At 38.4% G+C, this 17,343-nt stretch overlaps 1 protein-coding gene and 1 pseudogene across 1 annotated transcript; one reads left to right on the top strand and one right to left on the bottom strand.

Annotated features, from left to right (window-relative positions):
• Nucleotides 1-1,594: 1,594 nt before the first annotated feature.
• LOC143533203 (transcription initiation factor TFIID subunit 8 pseudogene) lies at nucleotides 1,595-3,411 on the top strand (annotated as a pseudogene).
• A 1,243-nt stretch (nucleotides 3,412-4,654) lies between these two features.
• Nucleotides 4,655-6,222, bottom strand: LOC143533195 (membrane magnesium transporter-like). Its single transcript, XM_077028048.1, has 4 exons — nucleotides 6,075-6,222; nucleotides 5,926-5,978; nucleotides 5,735-5,835; nucleotides 4,655-4,972 (listed from the first exon to the last, which is right to left on the bottom strand). The coding sequence occupies exons 1-4, from the start codon at nucleotides 6,151-6,153 to the stop codon at nucleotides 4,882-4,884; spliced, it is 324 nt and encodes a 107-aa protein (XP_076884163.1). The 5' UTR covers nucleotides 6,154-6,222; the 3' UTR covers nucleotides 4,655-4,881.
• Nucleotides 6,223-17,343: the final 11,121 nt, after the last annotated feature.

Raw genomic sequence — 17,343 nt, 5'->3', positions numbered from 1 at the left:
CATTTTCGGTTCGCAACGTATTAGAGTTGTATCAGTATACCGCCTTGCCATTTAACGAAGCGAAAGTTTTTCATGCAATTTCTTTAACAACAATATGATATATATGAAATACACGGAATTTAGTGGTATTAAAAAAATAAACCTGCATGTTGTTTGGTGTGGTATAAAACTCAAAGCGTAAGCTTTTTATGGGTCTGAAGTACAGTGCCGTCTCTGAGGATGCAGGGTACCTCAAGGGCCCTTGCAAGGAAAAAATATTAGCCCCTATATATTGAAATTATTTTTGAAGATAAACCAAAAAATGCTCGGATTAGTCTATTGAAAAAAAGACTAATACTTTTTGTTCTTTGAATTACACGAAATTGGAATTTTATAACTCTAGTTATGGGCTTTTGCCTTAAAAAGCTATTATTAGATATGCAAATAAGATAAAAGATCTTAATACAACCAAAGAAATTGACCCAAACAATAAAAAGAAAAGAAAATAATATTGTAGCCTATAAAATATGTTATACAAGTTATGGAAAAACTAGAAAAAAGAGTGCAGTTACGGGTATTGAACCTGAGTCCAACATCAACCATGCAAACAATGGAGTATACCATTTGAGCTACAAGACATTTTTAGTTAATTTTTGTTTGTATCTAATTTATCTATTGCATATACTGAATTCTTTAATTTTAGCCCTAAAAATTTTTGGGCCTTGTGCGGTTGCACGGGCTGCACGGCCCTTGGTCCGGCCCTGCTGAAGTAGATCGAAACAAGTGGGTGTTTCGTGGGAAAGGTGGTGTAATTTTAACTTCGAATTGTTGTAATTGGTTGTAGGGGGTAGGGTTGTTCAAAAAGTCCGCGACTTGCTTGAAGATCGCTCAAAAAAAGCTTGATTCTTAATGAGCTCGACTCGGCTTCTAAACGAGCCTAGCTTGAGCCTGGGTCAACTCAGCTCATGGCTCGGTCTTGGCTCGGCTTGTTTAGATTAAACCCTAAATTTTAATATTTATATATAATCATAGCATACCAAAAAATAATAAATAAAATTATACATATATTATGTCACTTGATCCTTAAAACCTTATAAAAAACAAAAGTAAAACATATAAGTTATAAATTCTCTACTTTATAAATTTTATAAAATATGTATGTTAAAATTTTAAATTTTGTCTTTTATATATCAAAATTTGCAAAATAAAAAATACAAAAAAACAATAAATACAAATTTAAAAAAAAAACTGAAGGAGCCCGGATCGACAAGCTCGAGCTTTAAACGAGCCGAGCTAAAGCTCGGTGTTTCAGCTCGATAAAGAAAACAAGTCGAGCTAGAGCTAACTTGATTAAGTTCGAGCTCCAGCACACCCTGGCTCAACTCGACTCGATTACAGCTCTAGTAGGGGGTAATTGATATTATGGTCGCGCTTCTTGCTAGCCCGACCCGTTGTTTTATTTTAGTAAAATCTAAAAAAAAATAAAAAATACTGCAAGTAACGTGAAATCTCGAAGTGTGCAAGGGTTGTATTGTCATTTCTTACCCTTACTCGTAATTTCTCCCCCTCTATAAATACCACCCATCCGGGTTGTTGATCAATCCGACTCGGGTCATTCTAGGGTTTATCACAACATTCAAAATCAATCAAACGCATGAATGACGGTACCAAATCGCTCATTATAAGATCTTCAACACGCTAATTCCATCACAATTCACGAATTCAACCTCAACTTTATACAGATCCACCGTCAATTTCATTTCAATTTCACACGAACCAAACGGTACGCTGTAACATTCATTTTTGTTCTGTACATAACAAATTGCGATATTAGGGTTTCAGTTATTCGAACAATTGATTCGAATGAGTTCAATTTTGTTATTGAGAAAGCCTTAATGATCCAAGGGTTTGAATATGAGCAATGGAGGTAGACTAGATGACGATGAATTCGAGGCAAGTAATAATATTATTAATAATAGGGTAGCAGCTGATGAATTCGGTAGGTCAATAGCGAAAGTAGCCATCGGTCAGATATGCGAAGGGGTAGGTTTTCATAGCTCTAATGATTCTGCTTTAGAGGCTCTTTCGGATATTGTTGTTAGGTATATTAGGGATTTGGGTAAAACTGCAAAGTTTTATGCTAATGTAGCCAATAGAACCGAATGCAATGTGTTTGATATAATTCAGAGCTTGGAGGATTTGGGCTCATCTGTCGGGTTTCCGGGTGGGTCAGAACCGTGCACTAGCTTATTAGGGTCGGGTGCGGTTAAGGAGATAATGGAGTATGCTGAAGTGATTGAGGAAGTGCCTTTTGCTCAACCGGTTGCTAGCTTTCCAGTTGTTAGAGATAGGAAACTGACACCCAGTTTTGTGCAAATGGGTGAAACGCCTGAGTTTAAGCACGTGCCCGAATGGCTGCCTGCGTTTCCAGATCCTCATACGTATATTTACTCGCCTGTTTGGAACGAGAGGACATCGGACCCTCGGTCGGATAAAGTAGAACTCGCTAGACAAAGAAGGAAAGCGGAAAGCTCGTTGTTAAACTTAACAAAACGGTTATTGTCTGGTGGCTCGGATGTAACATCCACTTCTGAAGTTAGTAAAAAAAGCAGGTTTCTTGCGGTTAGTGATGGTCAAACGGGCAAACAGTCAACAGAAGACGAGAAGGTGGTCAAACATGCTTTGAGTGATACCAATACGGAAAATCATGTTTCTATATTGGAGACTTTTAGACCCGTTATAGAATCTCTGAATGGTAGGGTTTCAGAGTCGGGTGAGAATGGAGAACGGGATTATTTAGATAGGAGGCCTTCGGTTCGGTTGAATTTCAATAATGGTAGAAAAATGATTGGTGATTCCTTGGATTTGAGGCTATGGAACAGGGGTACGGGTATAATTTCATCTTGGTTTGGGCGTGATGATGTCATGGATGACAAGAAGAGGAGAGCTCAGTATATTTTAAGACAATCTATGGAGAACCCGACGGATCTCCCTCAATTGTAGATGAAATTACTGAATCGCCCTTAATGGCACACATATAACTTTTTTCATAAAGTATGAAGCTTTGTGAAAATTAGATCAATATAGGTGCTCAGTGTGAATCTTGATAGCAGTTTCTTCAAGGGTTTGAAACTCGATCAGGTTTTTTTAATGTTTGTTATAGAATTGTAGCTTTATCATGAAAAGAAATGATTTAGACAATTGAACAAGTCATTTATGTGATTATCTTGTTGTTTTTCATAATTTTCGATTCTTGTGAAGTATGACTATTGTTTCTGTTTGTACTTTACAGCTTACACGAGTTGTTAAATGTTTATTTTTCTGTGCATGAAGCTTGTGATAGCTATATATAATGTTGTAACTTGTGTCTTGATGTTGAGTTTATGTATTTCTCATTTTCTTGTGTATATAATATTGTATTTTAGCTCATAATTCTTCATGAAGCTGGTTCAGCTGACATAATGCCATAATGGATACTTAGTTTTTAAAGTGGGGTGCAGATAATTATGCTGGAGCATTGTGCTGCATCATTGTTTACTATCAAAATTTTGAGTTTTTGACCTGGTTACTTATATCATATTGGTTTATGGGTACCCTAGCAGGTTAAATTGTTAAACGGGCCTAATGGGTTGGAAGTTGTACAAAGTACAATTTTAATGTGTACAACCTTCAGACTTTAATTGTATTAAGTGTATTATGTTTATAAAAATGAACAAAAAAAGTTTATGTATCAACCCAAAAGTAAAGTATGTTAGCGTTACGGCGTATCAATCCGCTTTGTTCAAAAATGCTTATCAATCTATTTTGTAATGTTACCAGATTCACCCATTTTGCAGTAATATTATGACCAGATTCACCTGTTTTGCCAGATGCATAACTTCCTATTAAGTGAGAACAGTTGTTTGATTGGCTTACTATTTAATCATTTTTATTTTATCTTAAGGATTTCTCTAACTTTAATAGTAGATCATCTTTTTACATGGTAAGCCAAGCTGTTATGTCAATTAAATTGTTTTGATCAATTATAATTAGCAAGGACTCCCCACAAAGAAGACATGCTGCAATGAACTACGTCTCTTCCTCTCTTTTTCACATCAGCATCAACCTTCAACCCTCTCCTCATCCGTGTTTACTGTGGTCGATGTTCCTACCACAGATGCTCTAAGCTTATAGAGGCTACTTCAGTTCAAATGTTTGGGAAGTTAATTGTTTTTTATTTACATAAATCTAATAACACTATTGTTTTTTGATTTAGATCATTGTAATGTGGTGTTTTTGTCTGGTTAGCCCCTTGCTGTTCCTGACCGTTTTCTAACATAAGTCTACCGTTCAAAACAAAAATAAATAGAAAACATGAAATTGATGTATCAAATATCTAAGATATGAAAAACTGAACTAGACGACTAATTCAAAAGGTTTAGTTCCATGAACCCTTAAACGACACCAAGCGGTAACATACCGGGGGCAACTAGAGGAGTAGCAATCGCAATACCGTTGAGACGTGCTATGAATTCTGAGTTCTGACCCATACCTTCTTGTTATTGTATGTCGTAGACTTCCTTCATTGTCATTGACTTTTATGTGTCTTGTTATTATAAATAAATAGCCGAAATGGGTGAGTTCAAAAACATCAACAAATAAAAAACATTTACAAGCTATTACATGTCTAGCACAATGGTCTACCTTCAGGTAATTGTTATGTCGTATTCTTCACTAATCGACTGGAATGTGTGTCTTATTATAAATAAATAACCAAAAAGAAAGATCTAAAAAATGTCAACAAATGATGAAACATTTTTAAGCTAATGTATGCCTAGCACAATGATCTACTTAAATCCAATATGGTTGATAAAATGAATACTACAAAAGATGAGTTCCGTTAAAAGAACATATCAGGTTCTTTCAGTTGAGCTTCAAGCCCGTTTCTGCAGGAAAAGCCTTTCCTCGATGATTAAAGATCATAAAGTTCATGTTCGATGGTACAGACACCACCCTGCATTCCAAATATATTATATAATTTAGAAAAACATCTCACTTATTTCACAAATACAATGTTTCTGAATATCATGTGCATATTATGCCCAATATCATACAATGTGCGGTTAAGTGAATGTTATCAAGGTTGGCACCATTTTTACATTATTATTTTGTAAGCAGTAACTTAAAAAAGCAAAGAAATTAACACTAGATGTCATAATCAGAAAACAACAAACACCATTGAAGCATCAATAATACCAAAAGAACTAGGCTATCACACTTGATCAGTAGAGAATACAAGTGGAAAAACAAGCCCAAACGAAAACATATTGTAAGGACGAGTGATTCCAAATTAATTGACATCTACAAAGTAAGCAGCTTATAAGACAGTTGACAATAACATTTGGTTTCACAAAAGCATCATCTGATAGCGCACCTTTCACGCGCAAACTGTTTAGACTTTAGACATATGCTAGTCATAAGCATAATGTTGCTAATGAAAACCTTGTTAAGATGTACGCTAGTCAAAACAGATAACTGCAAGCAGATTTTATTAAGATCTAACATTTTGTTTGCCTTTAAACTTTACAATCAATTAGTCGATGTGTATTTACAATAGCAGTAGCCTATTTAATCACATCTTTAGCTTAAGCATTAGCTTAATACACTAGCTAATCAAATAACGCGCGTGTTACACGTGAGTAAACAATTGCGATATATAATTGAAGCCTTGAATTCATGTAAGTTAATATCATAAGCTGCATTTATTTAGAATTACCTATTCTCGTCCGAATCCGGGAGGATGGAACGGAAATTCCCGGGCACGGTTAATCCAGCAAACAGACTCAAAACCAATACTAACACCAACTCAACCAGCACCTGCAAATCATATCTTATATACCAAATTAGACTGATAAAAACCCTAAACTACATACATGAACAAATCACATAGAAACAGATAGATGTTACTTCATAAGGAGGCCCGGTAAACTTGTCCTCAGTGATCTTGAGCATAGCTCTGTCTAATTATCATCAGAACAAAAATTAGGTTTTTTTATTGATTACAATTACAGCTACAATTGATTAATAATAATAAGGAAGATTTAAGAGTTATTTACATTGAACAGTTGAGTAAGCAGCATGTAATAGCATCGTAATTGCGACGATGCCGACGGCGAAGCTCGTATTCATTGACATGATCGCCGGCGATGATCGGAAATTGGATTTGGGGGTTTTTTTTACTCTCCGATTGATTGGATTTGGATGCCAAAAAGAAATTAAAAAAGGAGTATCCGTTTATAATACTCCCAAGTTTTCATTGGTTACTCCCAACTTTCATTTTGTCTCTCGTTACTCTCAACTTTCAAACTATTTTTTTTATCACTCCCCAGTTAAGTTAAGGTTAAGTCGTTAACTGAGACGCTGACGTGACTTTGTTTATAATATTTTGTTATTTTACTCAGCTGTTGTGTCAGCTTACGTGGCTTCAAACTTAACTCATGAGCCACCAACAAGACCTAGCCGCCATTTCGGTGACGGTCGCCGAAAAAACCGAATGCCGGAGTTCACTGCCGCCGGCCACATCGATCATACACAACACTTATGACGGTAGTGTAAGTTTATCCGGTGATTGAACCACGGTGTCGGTCGGTGCTTGCTTTTCCGGTCATTGTTTGGTGCTGAAGGCTTTGGGGGTACACCACTGCCGGTGACCATGGGTGGTGGTGACGGCGGCGCACGGCGGTGGTCACCGAAATTTGTTTTTCGGTGGCCGATAATAAAGTGAAAGATTAATGACCGAGGATGGTGTGGTGTGTGGGTGGCAGCGGTGACTGTGTGTATGATGTTAGAGGGTGCTCCGTTGGCCAGAAGACGTTTTCCTGGCAGCCTTACTGGAGGTCATTTTGCCGTGCGTTTTTCAGGTTGCCGGAATCATGGTTGTGATGTGTAGGGTATCGAATCTGTGATGAATAGGTATATGAAGATGTAGGTTGCCGATGACTTGGGTGAAGATGATCGATGTGGCTGGCGGCCGTGAACTCCGGCATGCGGTTTTTCGGCGGCCGTCACCGGAATGGCGGCTAAGTCATGTTGGTGGCTCATGAAAGTCACGTATGCCGACACATCAGATGAGTAAAATAACAAAATATTATAAACAAAGCCACGCCAGCGTCTCAGTTAACGGCGTTAGCCTTAACTTAACGGGGGAGTGATAAAAACAAATAGGTTGAAAGTTGGGAGTGGTGGGAGACAAAGTGAAAGTTGGAAGTGTTATCTACCAACGAGAGAAAGTTAGGAGTATTATAAACCAATACCCTTAAAAAAATATGTTAGGTGGGTGTTTGTTTTTTAACAAAACTTATAGTTTTTTTTTTCATAAAATAAGTTTAATTTGGTGTTTAGTTTAGTTTTTTTTTTTAAGTTTAAGCTTATTAGCTTATATAGATTAATTTGAAGAAGCTTGTTTGACGATGATTTTTCAGCTTATTTAAAAAAACTTATTTGTGTAAAAATATAAGCAAAAACCAAAAAATAAAAGTTAGGCCAAACACCCTCTAACAAATTTGTCCAAGACTTCTAATAAACTCACACTTTTTCTCCTTGAGAAAAAATGTTTTTAAATGTTTACAACTATTTCTATTGAAAAATGAATTTTAATATTTCAAGCGACTACTTATTCGTCGATAATAATTTATAGTTACGAGTTGATCAATGATAATTTCAATTTTTATTTTGTAGCCAAGAACAATCCTGATAACATAATCATCATATATTTTACACTCAATTTACATATGGTTTATATTCGATTTTACAAGTAGGTTTTTCCATTTAATTCATAATTATTATTGTGAAGGAAATTGAGTGGCCAATAAGCTTTAGCTCACATGACATTGGAGGGGAAGTGACGATTTTGTCTAAAGTCCGCAAGGTCTTAAGTTCAAATCCGATCTCAACTGAGTTTACCGCAGTAGCCCTTTAGGTGGTGGGTTTTCCCCAGAACAGGAGATGGTGGCTTCGGTTACTCAGCGTTGTCTGCAATTGCGGGTATATGAGGTTGCTGTTTTCCATTGGGTTACCGCGGATATAACCGGGCTTTACTCATTTGTCGTTTTATAGAAAAAGAAGTCGAGTGAACATCAAGTGTAAATTTAGAGTGATTATGCTATCGTAATCGCTCTTGACAACATAAACAAAAGTTAAGATCACATTATTATTGTCTACTAACTAGGCCCATTGGGCTAGGGGGGAGCTCTAACCGGGTCTGGCCCAATAAATGTTAGGGTTTCATGATGATAGCCATGAAGTTCCTATATAAGGAGCCTTCATCATTCATTTGAAGGATATTCTCTTGGACCCTTGGCCTCCAACATATTTTTGTGTCTGTAAACAAGAGGAAAACTCTTAGCCATGGGGAACATCTACATGGATCCGACCCGGATCCATTCCATGTTTCTTCATCATCGATTAAAGTTGTTTTTGTATGGTGTCACACCCCGACCAAAGGCGGCTAAACATGCCGGGGTGCAACGATTGCTCAAAAGCGCATGACACTATTTAAAGCGACAATATTTAACAAGTAGGTTTTTCCATTTAATTCATAATTATTATTGTGAAGGAAATTGAGTGGCCAATAAGCTTTAGCTCACATGACATTGGAGGGGAAGTGACGATTTTGTCTAAAGTCCGCAAGGTCTTAAGTTCAAATCCGATCTCAACTGAGTTTACCGCAGTAGCCCTTTAGGTGGTGGGTTTTCCCCAGAACAGGAGATGGTGGCTTCGGTTACTCAGCGTTGTCTGCAATTGCGGGTATATGATGTTGCTGTTTTCCATTGGGTTACCGCGGATATAACCGGGCTTTACTCATTTGTCGTTTTATAGAAAAAGAAGTCGAGTGAACATCAAGTGTAAATTTAGAGTGATTATGCTATCGTAATCGCTCTTGACAACATAAACAAAAGTTAAGATCACATTATTATTGTCTACTAACTAGGCCCATTGGGCTAGGGGGGAGCTCTAACCGGGTCTGGCCCAATAAATGTTAGGGTTTCATGATGATAGCCATGAAGTTCCTATATAAGGAGCCTTCATCATTCATTTGAAGGATATTCTCTTGGACCCTTGGCCTCCAACATATTTTTGTGTCTGTAAACAAGAGGAAAACTCTTAGCCATGGGGAACATCTACATGGATCCGACCCGGATCCATTCCATGTTTCTTCATCATCGATTAAAGTTGTTTTTGTATGGTGTCACACCCCGACCAAAGGCGGCTAAACATGCCGGGGTGCAACGATTGCTCAAAAGCGCATGACACTATTTAAAGCGACAATATTTAACAAGTAGGTTTTTCCATTTAATTCATAATTATTATTGTGAAGGAAATTGAGTGGCCAATAAGCTTTAGCTCACATGACATTGGAGGGGAAGTGACGATTTTGTCTAAAGTCCGCAAGGTCTTAAGTTCAAATCCGATCTCAACTGAGTTTACCGCAGTAGCCCTTTAGGTGGTGGGTTTTCCCCAGAACAGGAGATGGTGGCTTCGGTTACTCAGCGTTGTCTGCAATTGCGGGTATATGATGTTGCTGTTTTCCATTGGGTTACCGCGGATATAACCGGGCTTTACTCATTTGTCGTTTTATAGAAAAAGAAGTCGAGTGAACATCAAGTGTAAATTTAGAGTGATTATGCTATCGTAATCGCTCTTGACAACATAAACAAAAGTTAAGATCACATTATTATTGTCTACTAACTAGGCCCATTGGGCTAGGGGGGAGCTCTAACCGGGTCTGGCCCAATAAATGTTAGGGTTTCATGATGATAGCCATGAAGTTCCTATATAAGGAGCCTTCATCATTCATTTGAAGGATATTCTCTTGGACCCTTGGCCTCCAACATATTTTTGTGTCTGTAAACAAGAGGAAAACTCTTAGCCATGGGGAACATCTACATGGATCCGACCCGGATCCATTCCATGTTTCTTCATCATCGATTAAAGTTGTTTTTGTATGGTGTCACACCCCGACCAAAGGCGGCTAAACATGCCGGGGTGCAACGATTGCTCAAAAGCGCATGACACTATTTAAAGCGACAATATTTAACAAACTCATTTCATTTCACATCATCGAAAATGTCACATAACCAAATATTCATAACTCAAATACAACAAAATATAACAAAATATAGCAAATCAAATATTGTTCAGTTTCGCTAATATCCTAACGGTATTTGTGACGTTTTCTTCACCGAACTCCATAATCAACCTAGATGCAAACCTGTAACATTTCATAAAATAAAGTTTATCAACACAAAGGTTGGTGAGCAATTCATAAGTTTGAACAATAGATATATAGTATGAAAAGCCACAAAACTAGTATACAAAACCATAAATAATAGCTATAAACTTGGATAAATAGTTATCGCTAACAAGTTAGCGACACCCAACTATAAGGGGTTACCAAATAGTTTAGGATTTTATAGTTATCGTTAATTGCGTTACGTTAACGACACCTTGCCATGAGGGGTTGCCAAATGGTCTAGGATTTATAGTTCCACCATCCAAAAGCGATAAACACATAGTCAAATAAGCATAGAACACCAAATCGAGCAATTATTCAAGTAAGTTATACAACAACGTTTGTGGTTTAAGACCCAAGTATAAAACATTTAGTTTAGATAAGTTGAAATGTCACCCCCAAAATAAAAGTTAGAAAACGGGGTATGAAGTTACTCACATTCAAGTAATAAACTTGAAAGATTGATTATTTGGAGATTTGCCGGAACGACGAGTTTAACGTATGAAGCCTAAATAAAAGAAAGTCTTGGATTTAGAAAGGTTGTCTTGAAGATCTTTAAATAAAATAATTGTTGCAAAAACTAATCAATTAAAGTTCAAGGTTTAAAATGTAACTATTTAAGAATTTATAATAATAACCCTTTTAAAAAATGTAACTTTGCTCAAAACCGGGTTAAAGTATCTAACCTTAATATTTACTTAACCAATGTTAAGTAATAAGGTGGGGAAAATGCTAAAATGCAAGTTCCATTAGGCTAAAGATACTAAAACGGGTTTTTAACGAGTGTTCGGGTTGTCGGTTCGGGTCTTGACAAATGGTCAAACCCAAAGTCAACTTTCCAAAATATTAATTGTTATGAGATAACTCATTAAAACATACTAACACTTAACCAAGTATGTAGATCTATTGTTTAGAACTAACAACGCACGTTAAGCGAGTGTTCGGTTTTGTCGGTCCAAGCTATGTTATGAGATCAAGTTGGATCCAACTATTCCAAGTACTTAAGAAAACAATTAAAATCAGTTTGTAAACTATTTTTTTAAAGAAATATACAAGTCTTGATAACTAAAAACACACTTGTGTGTCTTAAGCGAGTAAAAGTCGGTATAGTTCGGTCTCCATCTCACAAATAGTTCATAGATGGTTTCTACATGCCCAAATATCATAGAACTTGTATATTGGTTTATAAATGAAGAAAACTTAAATTTTACAACAAAAAAAGTTAACTACAAGTCTTTTAAGCAAAAGTTTCAGTTTAGTTCGGTTTCCATCTCCCAACGAGTTCATAGATGGATTCCATATGCTTAATATCAAAGAACTTGTAAAAATGATTTTTGAAACTCAAATCTAGCAATAAACATGTTTAAACAACTCTTTTAACAAAACTAGTAAACAAAAGTTTGGTTTCCGGTTTTGACTAGTTTCGGTTAAACCGAGGTTTGTCTTATACAAACCCACACCATGGAACTTGTAAATAAGATGAACAAACTAAAGGGTTAGAAGTTAGTCATAAGTGATATGTATAATAAGTTATGTGTGTGTAAATATATATCAAGAACACGAAGTTCTCCATGAAGCCTTGCCTTATGACATTCGAAACTTAACCAACCAAAGTCGGTGAAGTAACAAATAAAGGAAACAAGGGGTGTGTATTATATATATGTTGTACCACCATATTCAAGAGTTAGTAATGTTAGATGAACAAGTTAGAATGAAAGACTATAGTTAGTTTGACTTGAGAAGTCAAAACTTCAAGAATACATAAGAAATAACAACCTTGAATCTATGGAGTTTGAGATAGTTTTTGGAGATGTAGCAAGAGTAAAATGAAGAAGATGGGTGTGTATATATACGGAAGGAGTGAAGGGTTGGGTATAAAGATTCTTTTATGGTTTGCATAAAAATGGGTATGTTTAAATGGTCAAACAATGCATAATATAAAAAATATATATTTTATATATTTTAAATGACAAGATCCAATATTTTATATATTTGAAATGTTCGGGTTACAAACGGGTTGGGTTTACATAACAAAAGTGACCCGAAATTGACGAATGTCACAGTATTCCCTACTTTAGGAAATTTCGTCCCGAAATTAAGATGAAGACGACGATGCAAACAAATGTGGATACTTCTCTTTCATTGTGTCTTCTCGTTCCCAAGTAAACTCCGCGCCACGCCGTGATTCCGAACGAACTTTTACTAACCGAATACGACTACGCTTGGTTTTCTTCTCGTTGCGATCCATAATCTCAACGGGTCGTTCAACCATAATCATAGACTCATCAACATGAACTTCATCGAGGGGTATATGAAGATTACCCTCGGCTAGGCACTTTTTGAGATTCGAAACATGAAATGTCGGATGAACACCGGCAAGTTCTTGCGGTAGTTCAAGTCGATACGCTACTTTCCCAACACGCTCAAGAATTTTAAAAGGACCAACGAAACGAGGAGCTAGTTTACCCTTCTTTCCAAAACGGACTACCCCCTTCCAAGGAGATACTTTTAGAAGGACAAGATCGTCAACATTAAATTCGATCGGTTTTCGCCGTTTGTCGGCGTAACTCTTTTGACGATTTCTAGCGGTTAGGAGATTTTTACGGATTTGATCAATGACGTCGGTGGCTTCTTGGACCATTTCGGGTCCCGTGATTTGAGCTTCATCGATTTCGTTCCAACAAATCGGGGAACGACATTTACAACCGTAAAGAGCTTGAAAAGGAGCCACATCAATGCTAGAGTGGTAGCTATTGTTGTAGGAGAATTCGATGAACGGAAGATGAGAATCCCAATTCCCACCGAAATCAAGAACACATGCTCGTAGTATATCCTCGAGTGTTTGGATTGTACGTTCGGATTGACCGTCCGTTTGAGGATGATAAGCGGTGCTAAGATCGAGACGTGTTCCCAAAGCTTCTTGAAGTGAACGCCAAAAATGAGAGGTAAAACGGGCATCGCGGTCGGAGATGATAGACAATGGCAAACCGTGTCGGCACACGATTTCCCGAACATAGATTTGAGCAAGCTGCTCGACAGAATACTTCTCGCGGATCGGAATGAAATGAGCAGATTTGGTTAATCGATCGATGATCACCCAAATGCTATCGTTGCCTTTTTGGGTTTTGGGTAATTTGGTGATAAAGTCCATAGCAATGTCTTCCCATTTCCAAACGGGAATCGGTGGTTGCTCGAGTAGACCAAAAGGTATTTGATGTTCGGCTTTGACTTTCAAGCAAGTAAGACATTTAGATACAAACAACGCTACGTCCTTTTTCATACCCGGCCACCAAAAGGTAGCACGAAGATCGAAGTACATCTTATCCGCACCGGGATGAACGGAATAGTGCGAATTATGAGCTTCATCGAGAATACAAGTACGAAGGTCATCGCGATCGGGAACCCACAAACGATTGAGAAAATACAAAAGACCATCGGGTTTGGTTTCGAGTTGAAGTTCAGCTCCACATGACATTTCGTCATACATGTTACCTTCTTCAACGGAGGTGCGTTGAGCTTAAAAGATACGAATTTGAAGATCGGTTTGAACAATGACACTTAGAAGCAGAACGGATTTAATATTAACCTTTCGACTTAGGGCGTCGGCGACAACATTCGCTTTACCGGGGTGGTAGCGAATCTCGCAGTCGTAATCACTAAGTAATTCGGCCCATCGTCGTTGTCTCATGTTGAGATCTTTTTGGTCAAAAATGTGTTGAAGGCTTTTATGATCGGTAAAAACCACACATTTTGTTCCATAAAGGTAATGTCTCCATATTTTGAGAGCGAAAACGACGACACCAAGTTCGAGATCGTGAGTCGTATAGTTCTTCTCGTTGACCTTAAGTTGCCTTGATGCGTATGCGATGACTTGACCTCGTTGCATGAGAACACAACCAAGTCCTTGATGGGATGCATCACAAAATACAACAAAATCGTCGTTTCCATCGGGAAGAGTTAGAATAGGAGCATTGCAAAGCATGTCCTTAAGAGTACAAAAGGCTTCCTCTTGCTTCGAACCCCAATCGAAGGGTTGTCCCTTATGGGAGAGAGATGTAAGAGGCAAAGAGATCTTGAAAAAATTCCGAATAAAACGCCGATAATATCTGGCCAAACCGAGGAAGGATTGAATTTCCGTGGGAGTCGTTGGAGTTTTCCAATCCTTAACAGCCTCAATTTTAGCGGGATCAACATGAATACTTTTGTCGTTTACGATATGTCCCAAAATTTGAACTTCCTCGAGCCAAAATTCACATTTGGAGAATTTGGCATAGAGTTGTTCGTTTCTAAGGAGCTCGAGAATGGAACGCAAATGATGTTCATGTTCGGCTTTGGATTTAGAGAAGATAAGGATGTCATCAATAAAGACAATAACGAATTTATCAAGGAATGGTTTACAAACGCGGTTCATGAGGTCCATAAACACCGCGGGTGCATTTGTTAACCCGAAGGGCATAACCAAAAATTCAAAATGTCCATATCGAGTACGGAAAGCGGTTTTTGGAATGTCTTCTTCGCGAACACGCAATTGATGATAACCCGATCGAAGATCAATTTTGGAGAAACAAGTTGCGCCTTGAAGTTGGTCGAATAAGTCGTCGATACGTGGCAATGGATAACGATTTTTAATAGTAAGTTTGTTGAGTTCTCGATAATCGATGCACATACGAAACGAACCATCCTTCTTTTTCACGAAGAGAACATGAGCGCCCCAAGGAGAAGAGCTTGGACGAATGAAGCCTTTATCGGAAAGATCTTCGAGTTGGTTTGATAGTTCTTGCATTTCCGACGGGGCTAGACGATAAGGAGCCTTGGCCACGGGCATCGCGCCGGGCACAAGATCGATTTGGAATTCAATCGGACGAACGGGAGGAAGACCGGTAACATCATCGGGAAAGACATCAAGGAAATCACGAACAATAGGAATATCTTGGATCTTCCTTTCCTTTTTGTCTTTTGTCACCGAGAGAGCTAAAAACGGAACGTACTTTTGGCGTAAGTACTTTTGCGATTGAGCAAATGACATGAGATTTAGCCTTCGAGACGTTGTGTTTCCAAAGACCTTAAGAACCTTGCCGTTGACAAGCGGAATGCGAATGAATTTATCAAAACAAACGACTTCGGCACGGTGCAAAGACAACCAATCCATGCCTACTATGACATCGAAGCTACCCATTTGCATCGGGATGAGATCGATGGAGAATTTATGCTTAGAAAGAATAAGAGAGCAACGGACGACGGAATTGATGGTAATAGAATTTCCATTGGCGACTTCAACAGAGAACGGTCGGGAAAGCTTAGTTCGAGGCATCGCAAGTTTCGACTCAAATTTCAAAGAAATAAAACTTCTATCGGCACCGGTATCAAATAAAATAGAAGCCAAATGATAGTTCACCAAAAACATACCGTTCACAACATCGTTTGCCACTTGAGCTTGATTTGCATTCATCATAAACGCCCGCCCTTGATTACCATGGTTGACTTGATGTGCTTGTTGTGGAGGTGGAGGTGGTGCTTGGATTGTTTGGATGGGTTGGATGAGTGGTGCATTGAGTTGGGGAATTTGGGGTTGGTAAGTTTGAACTTGGTAAGCTTGTGTTTGGTAGTATGGTATGGTTACGGTTTGAGCTTGGTTGGCAAAAGCTAAACGTGGGCAATTTTGGCGGAAATGGTTGGGATCACCACAATTAAAGCAAGCTCGGGGTTGTTGGGGTTGGTTTGATGGGTATGGTGCATAGCGGTTTTGGGCATTTTGGGGAAAGTTTCTTGGTTGGGTTGGTGGGTTAGGTTGGTTGGGTTGGTTTCGTTGGGTGGATCGGCATGTGTTGGAGAAGTGACCAAATCGGTTACAAATTGTACAATGGCGACACAGCGAGTTCGTTGGGTGGTGAAGTTGGCAAGTGTTACATAGTGGGGAGTTACCAATATAAGGTTTTCGGTTTTGGGGAAAAGTTTGGGCTTGTTGTGGTGGTTGAGGTTGGGTGACGGCAAAGTTTCGGTAATTAGTCTTGGGTTTCTTCTTGTTGTTGTTGTTGTGTCGGGAGGAGTTGGAGTAGTTTATAGCTTGTGGTGCGGGTTCAATCTTGGCTTGGGGAGCTGGCTCGTTTTTGGCTTTCTCGATTGTTTTCTTGAGGGTTAAGGTACCCTCCTTCACGTGATTTTCCGATAGCCAACCGGCTAACGTGATGGCTTCCTCAAGGTTCGCGGGTTTGCTACTCATGACTGAGTCCCGGATTTTCATCGGTAAACCCCCAATATATTTGTCAATTTCACGTTCGGTTGGGGTGACCAAGTGAGGTACAAGAACACTTAGCTCGTGGAAACTGAGCAAGTAAGCGGCGTTATCACCACCTTCTTGTTTTAGGTCCCAAAATTCTACCTCAAGCTTTTGGAGCTCGTGTTTAGGACAGAATTTCTTCTTCATCAGCGCCTTGAGCTCGGCCCATGGAAGAGCCATGGCCACATCCGTACCTTGGAGGTGCATGACACTACCCCACCATGTTAGGGCGGTTCCCCTAAGCATGCTTGAAGCGAAGTTTATCTTTTTCGCTTCGGGGCATTCGCTGTGTAAAAACACATTCTCCACAGATTCGAACCACTGCAACAACGTAGTCGCACAGTTGGTTCCATAGAATTCGGACCGGTTGGCACTAGTAAATTGTTTAAGCAGGTAGGATGCGGGTTTGGGCTCAATAGGTGCAACAACGGGTGCGGGTTGGTTTGCTTGTATTTGGGTTATTAGTTCGGGAATCACAGCGGTCATTTGCTTGGCGATGATGGCGGCCATACGTCGAGTGGAGTTCTTGCGCGGTTGGCGTCTTAGCCGAGGCATGCTAAAAAATTATAAAGAAAATGGGATAAGTTTTTGGGTAAAAAGGAAATGAATATAAAGGTGTATAAAAATAAAATAAGATTTCGATTTTTGATTTGTGAATCCTAGAGTTAGTATGGAGAAGATGTTAGTGTTAGATAAAATATAAAACTTTGTTTATAAATAACAAAACCGAAAACAATAGTAAATGGTTTTTTTTTTTTTTGAGAATTTAAAGCTTAAAAATTTGAGATTTTGAGATTTATAGAGTTGAAAAAATCGT

The sequence above is a fragment of the Bidens hawaiensis genome, unplaced genomic scaffold, assembly GCF_021521415.1.
Source record: "Bidens hawaiensis isolate Kalapana, Puna unplaced genomic scaffold, B.hawaiensis_p1.1 tig00009623_1, whole genome shotgun sequence".
NCBI lineage: Eukaryota > Viridiplantae > Streptophyta > Magnoliopsida > Asterales > Asteraceae > Bidens > Bidens hawaiensis.
Note: the sequence above shows the minus strand (reverse complement) of the source record. Positions and strands in the feature narration are given on the sequence as shown.

What these genes read in the sequence shown, in the direction of transcription:
- LOC143533195 (XM_077028048.1), bottom strand. Translation starts at nt 6,153, where the DNA reads ATGTCAATGAATACGAGCTTCGCCGTCGGCATCGTCGCAATTACGATG. An exon ending in TGCTTACTCAACTGTTCAAT is followed by an intron (nt 5,979 to 6,074) that starts GTAAATAACTCT and finishes GATGATAATTAG; the next exon opens with ACAGAGCTATGCTCAAGATC. An exon ending in TTACCGGGCCTCCTTATGAA is followed by an intron (nt 5,836 to 5,925) that starts GTAACATCTATC and finishes TATGATTTGCAG; the next exon opens with GTGCTGGTTGAGTTGGTGTT.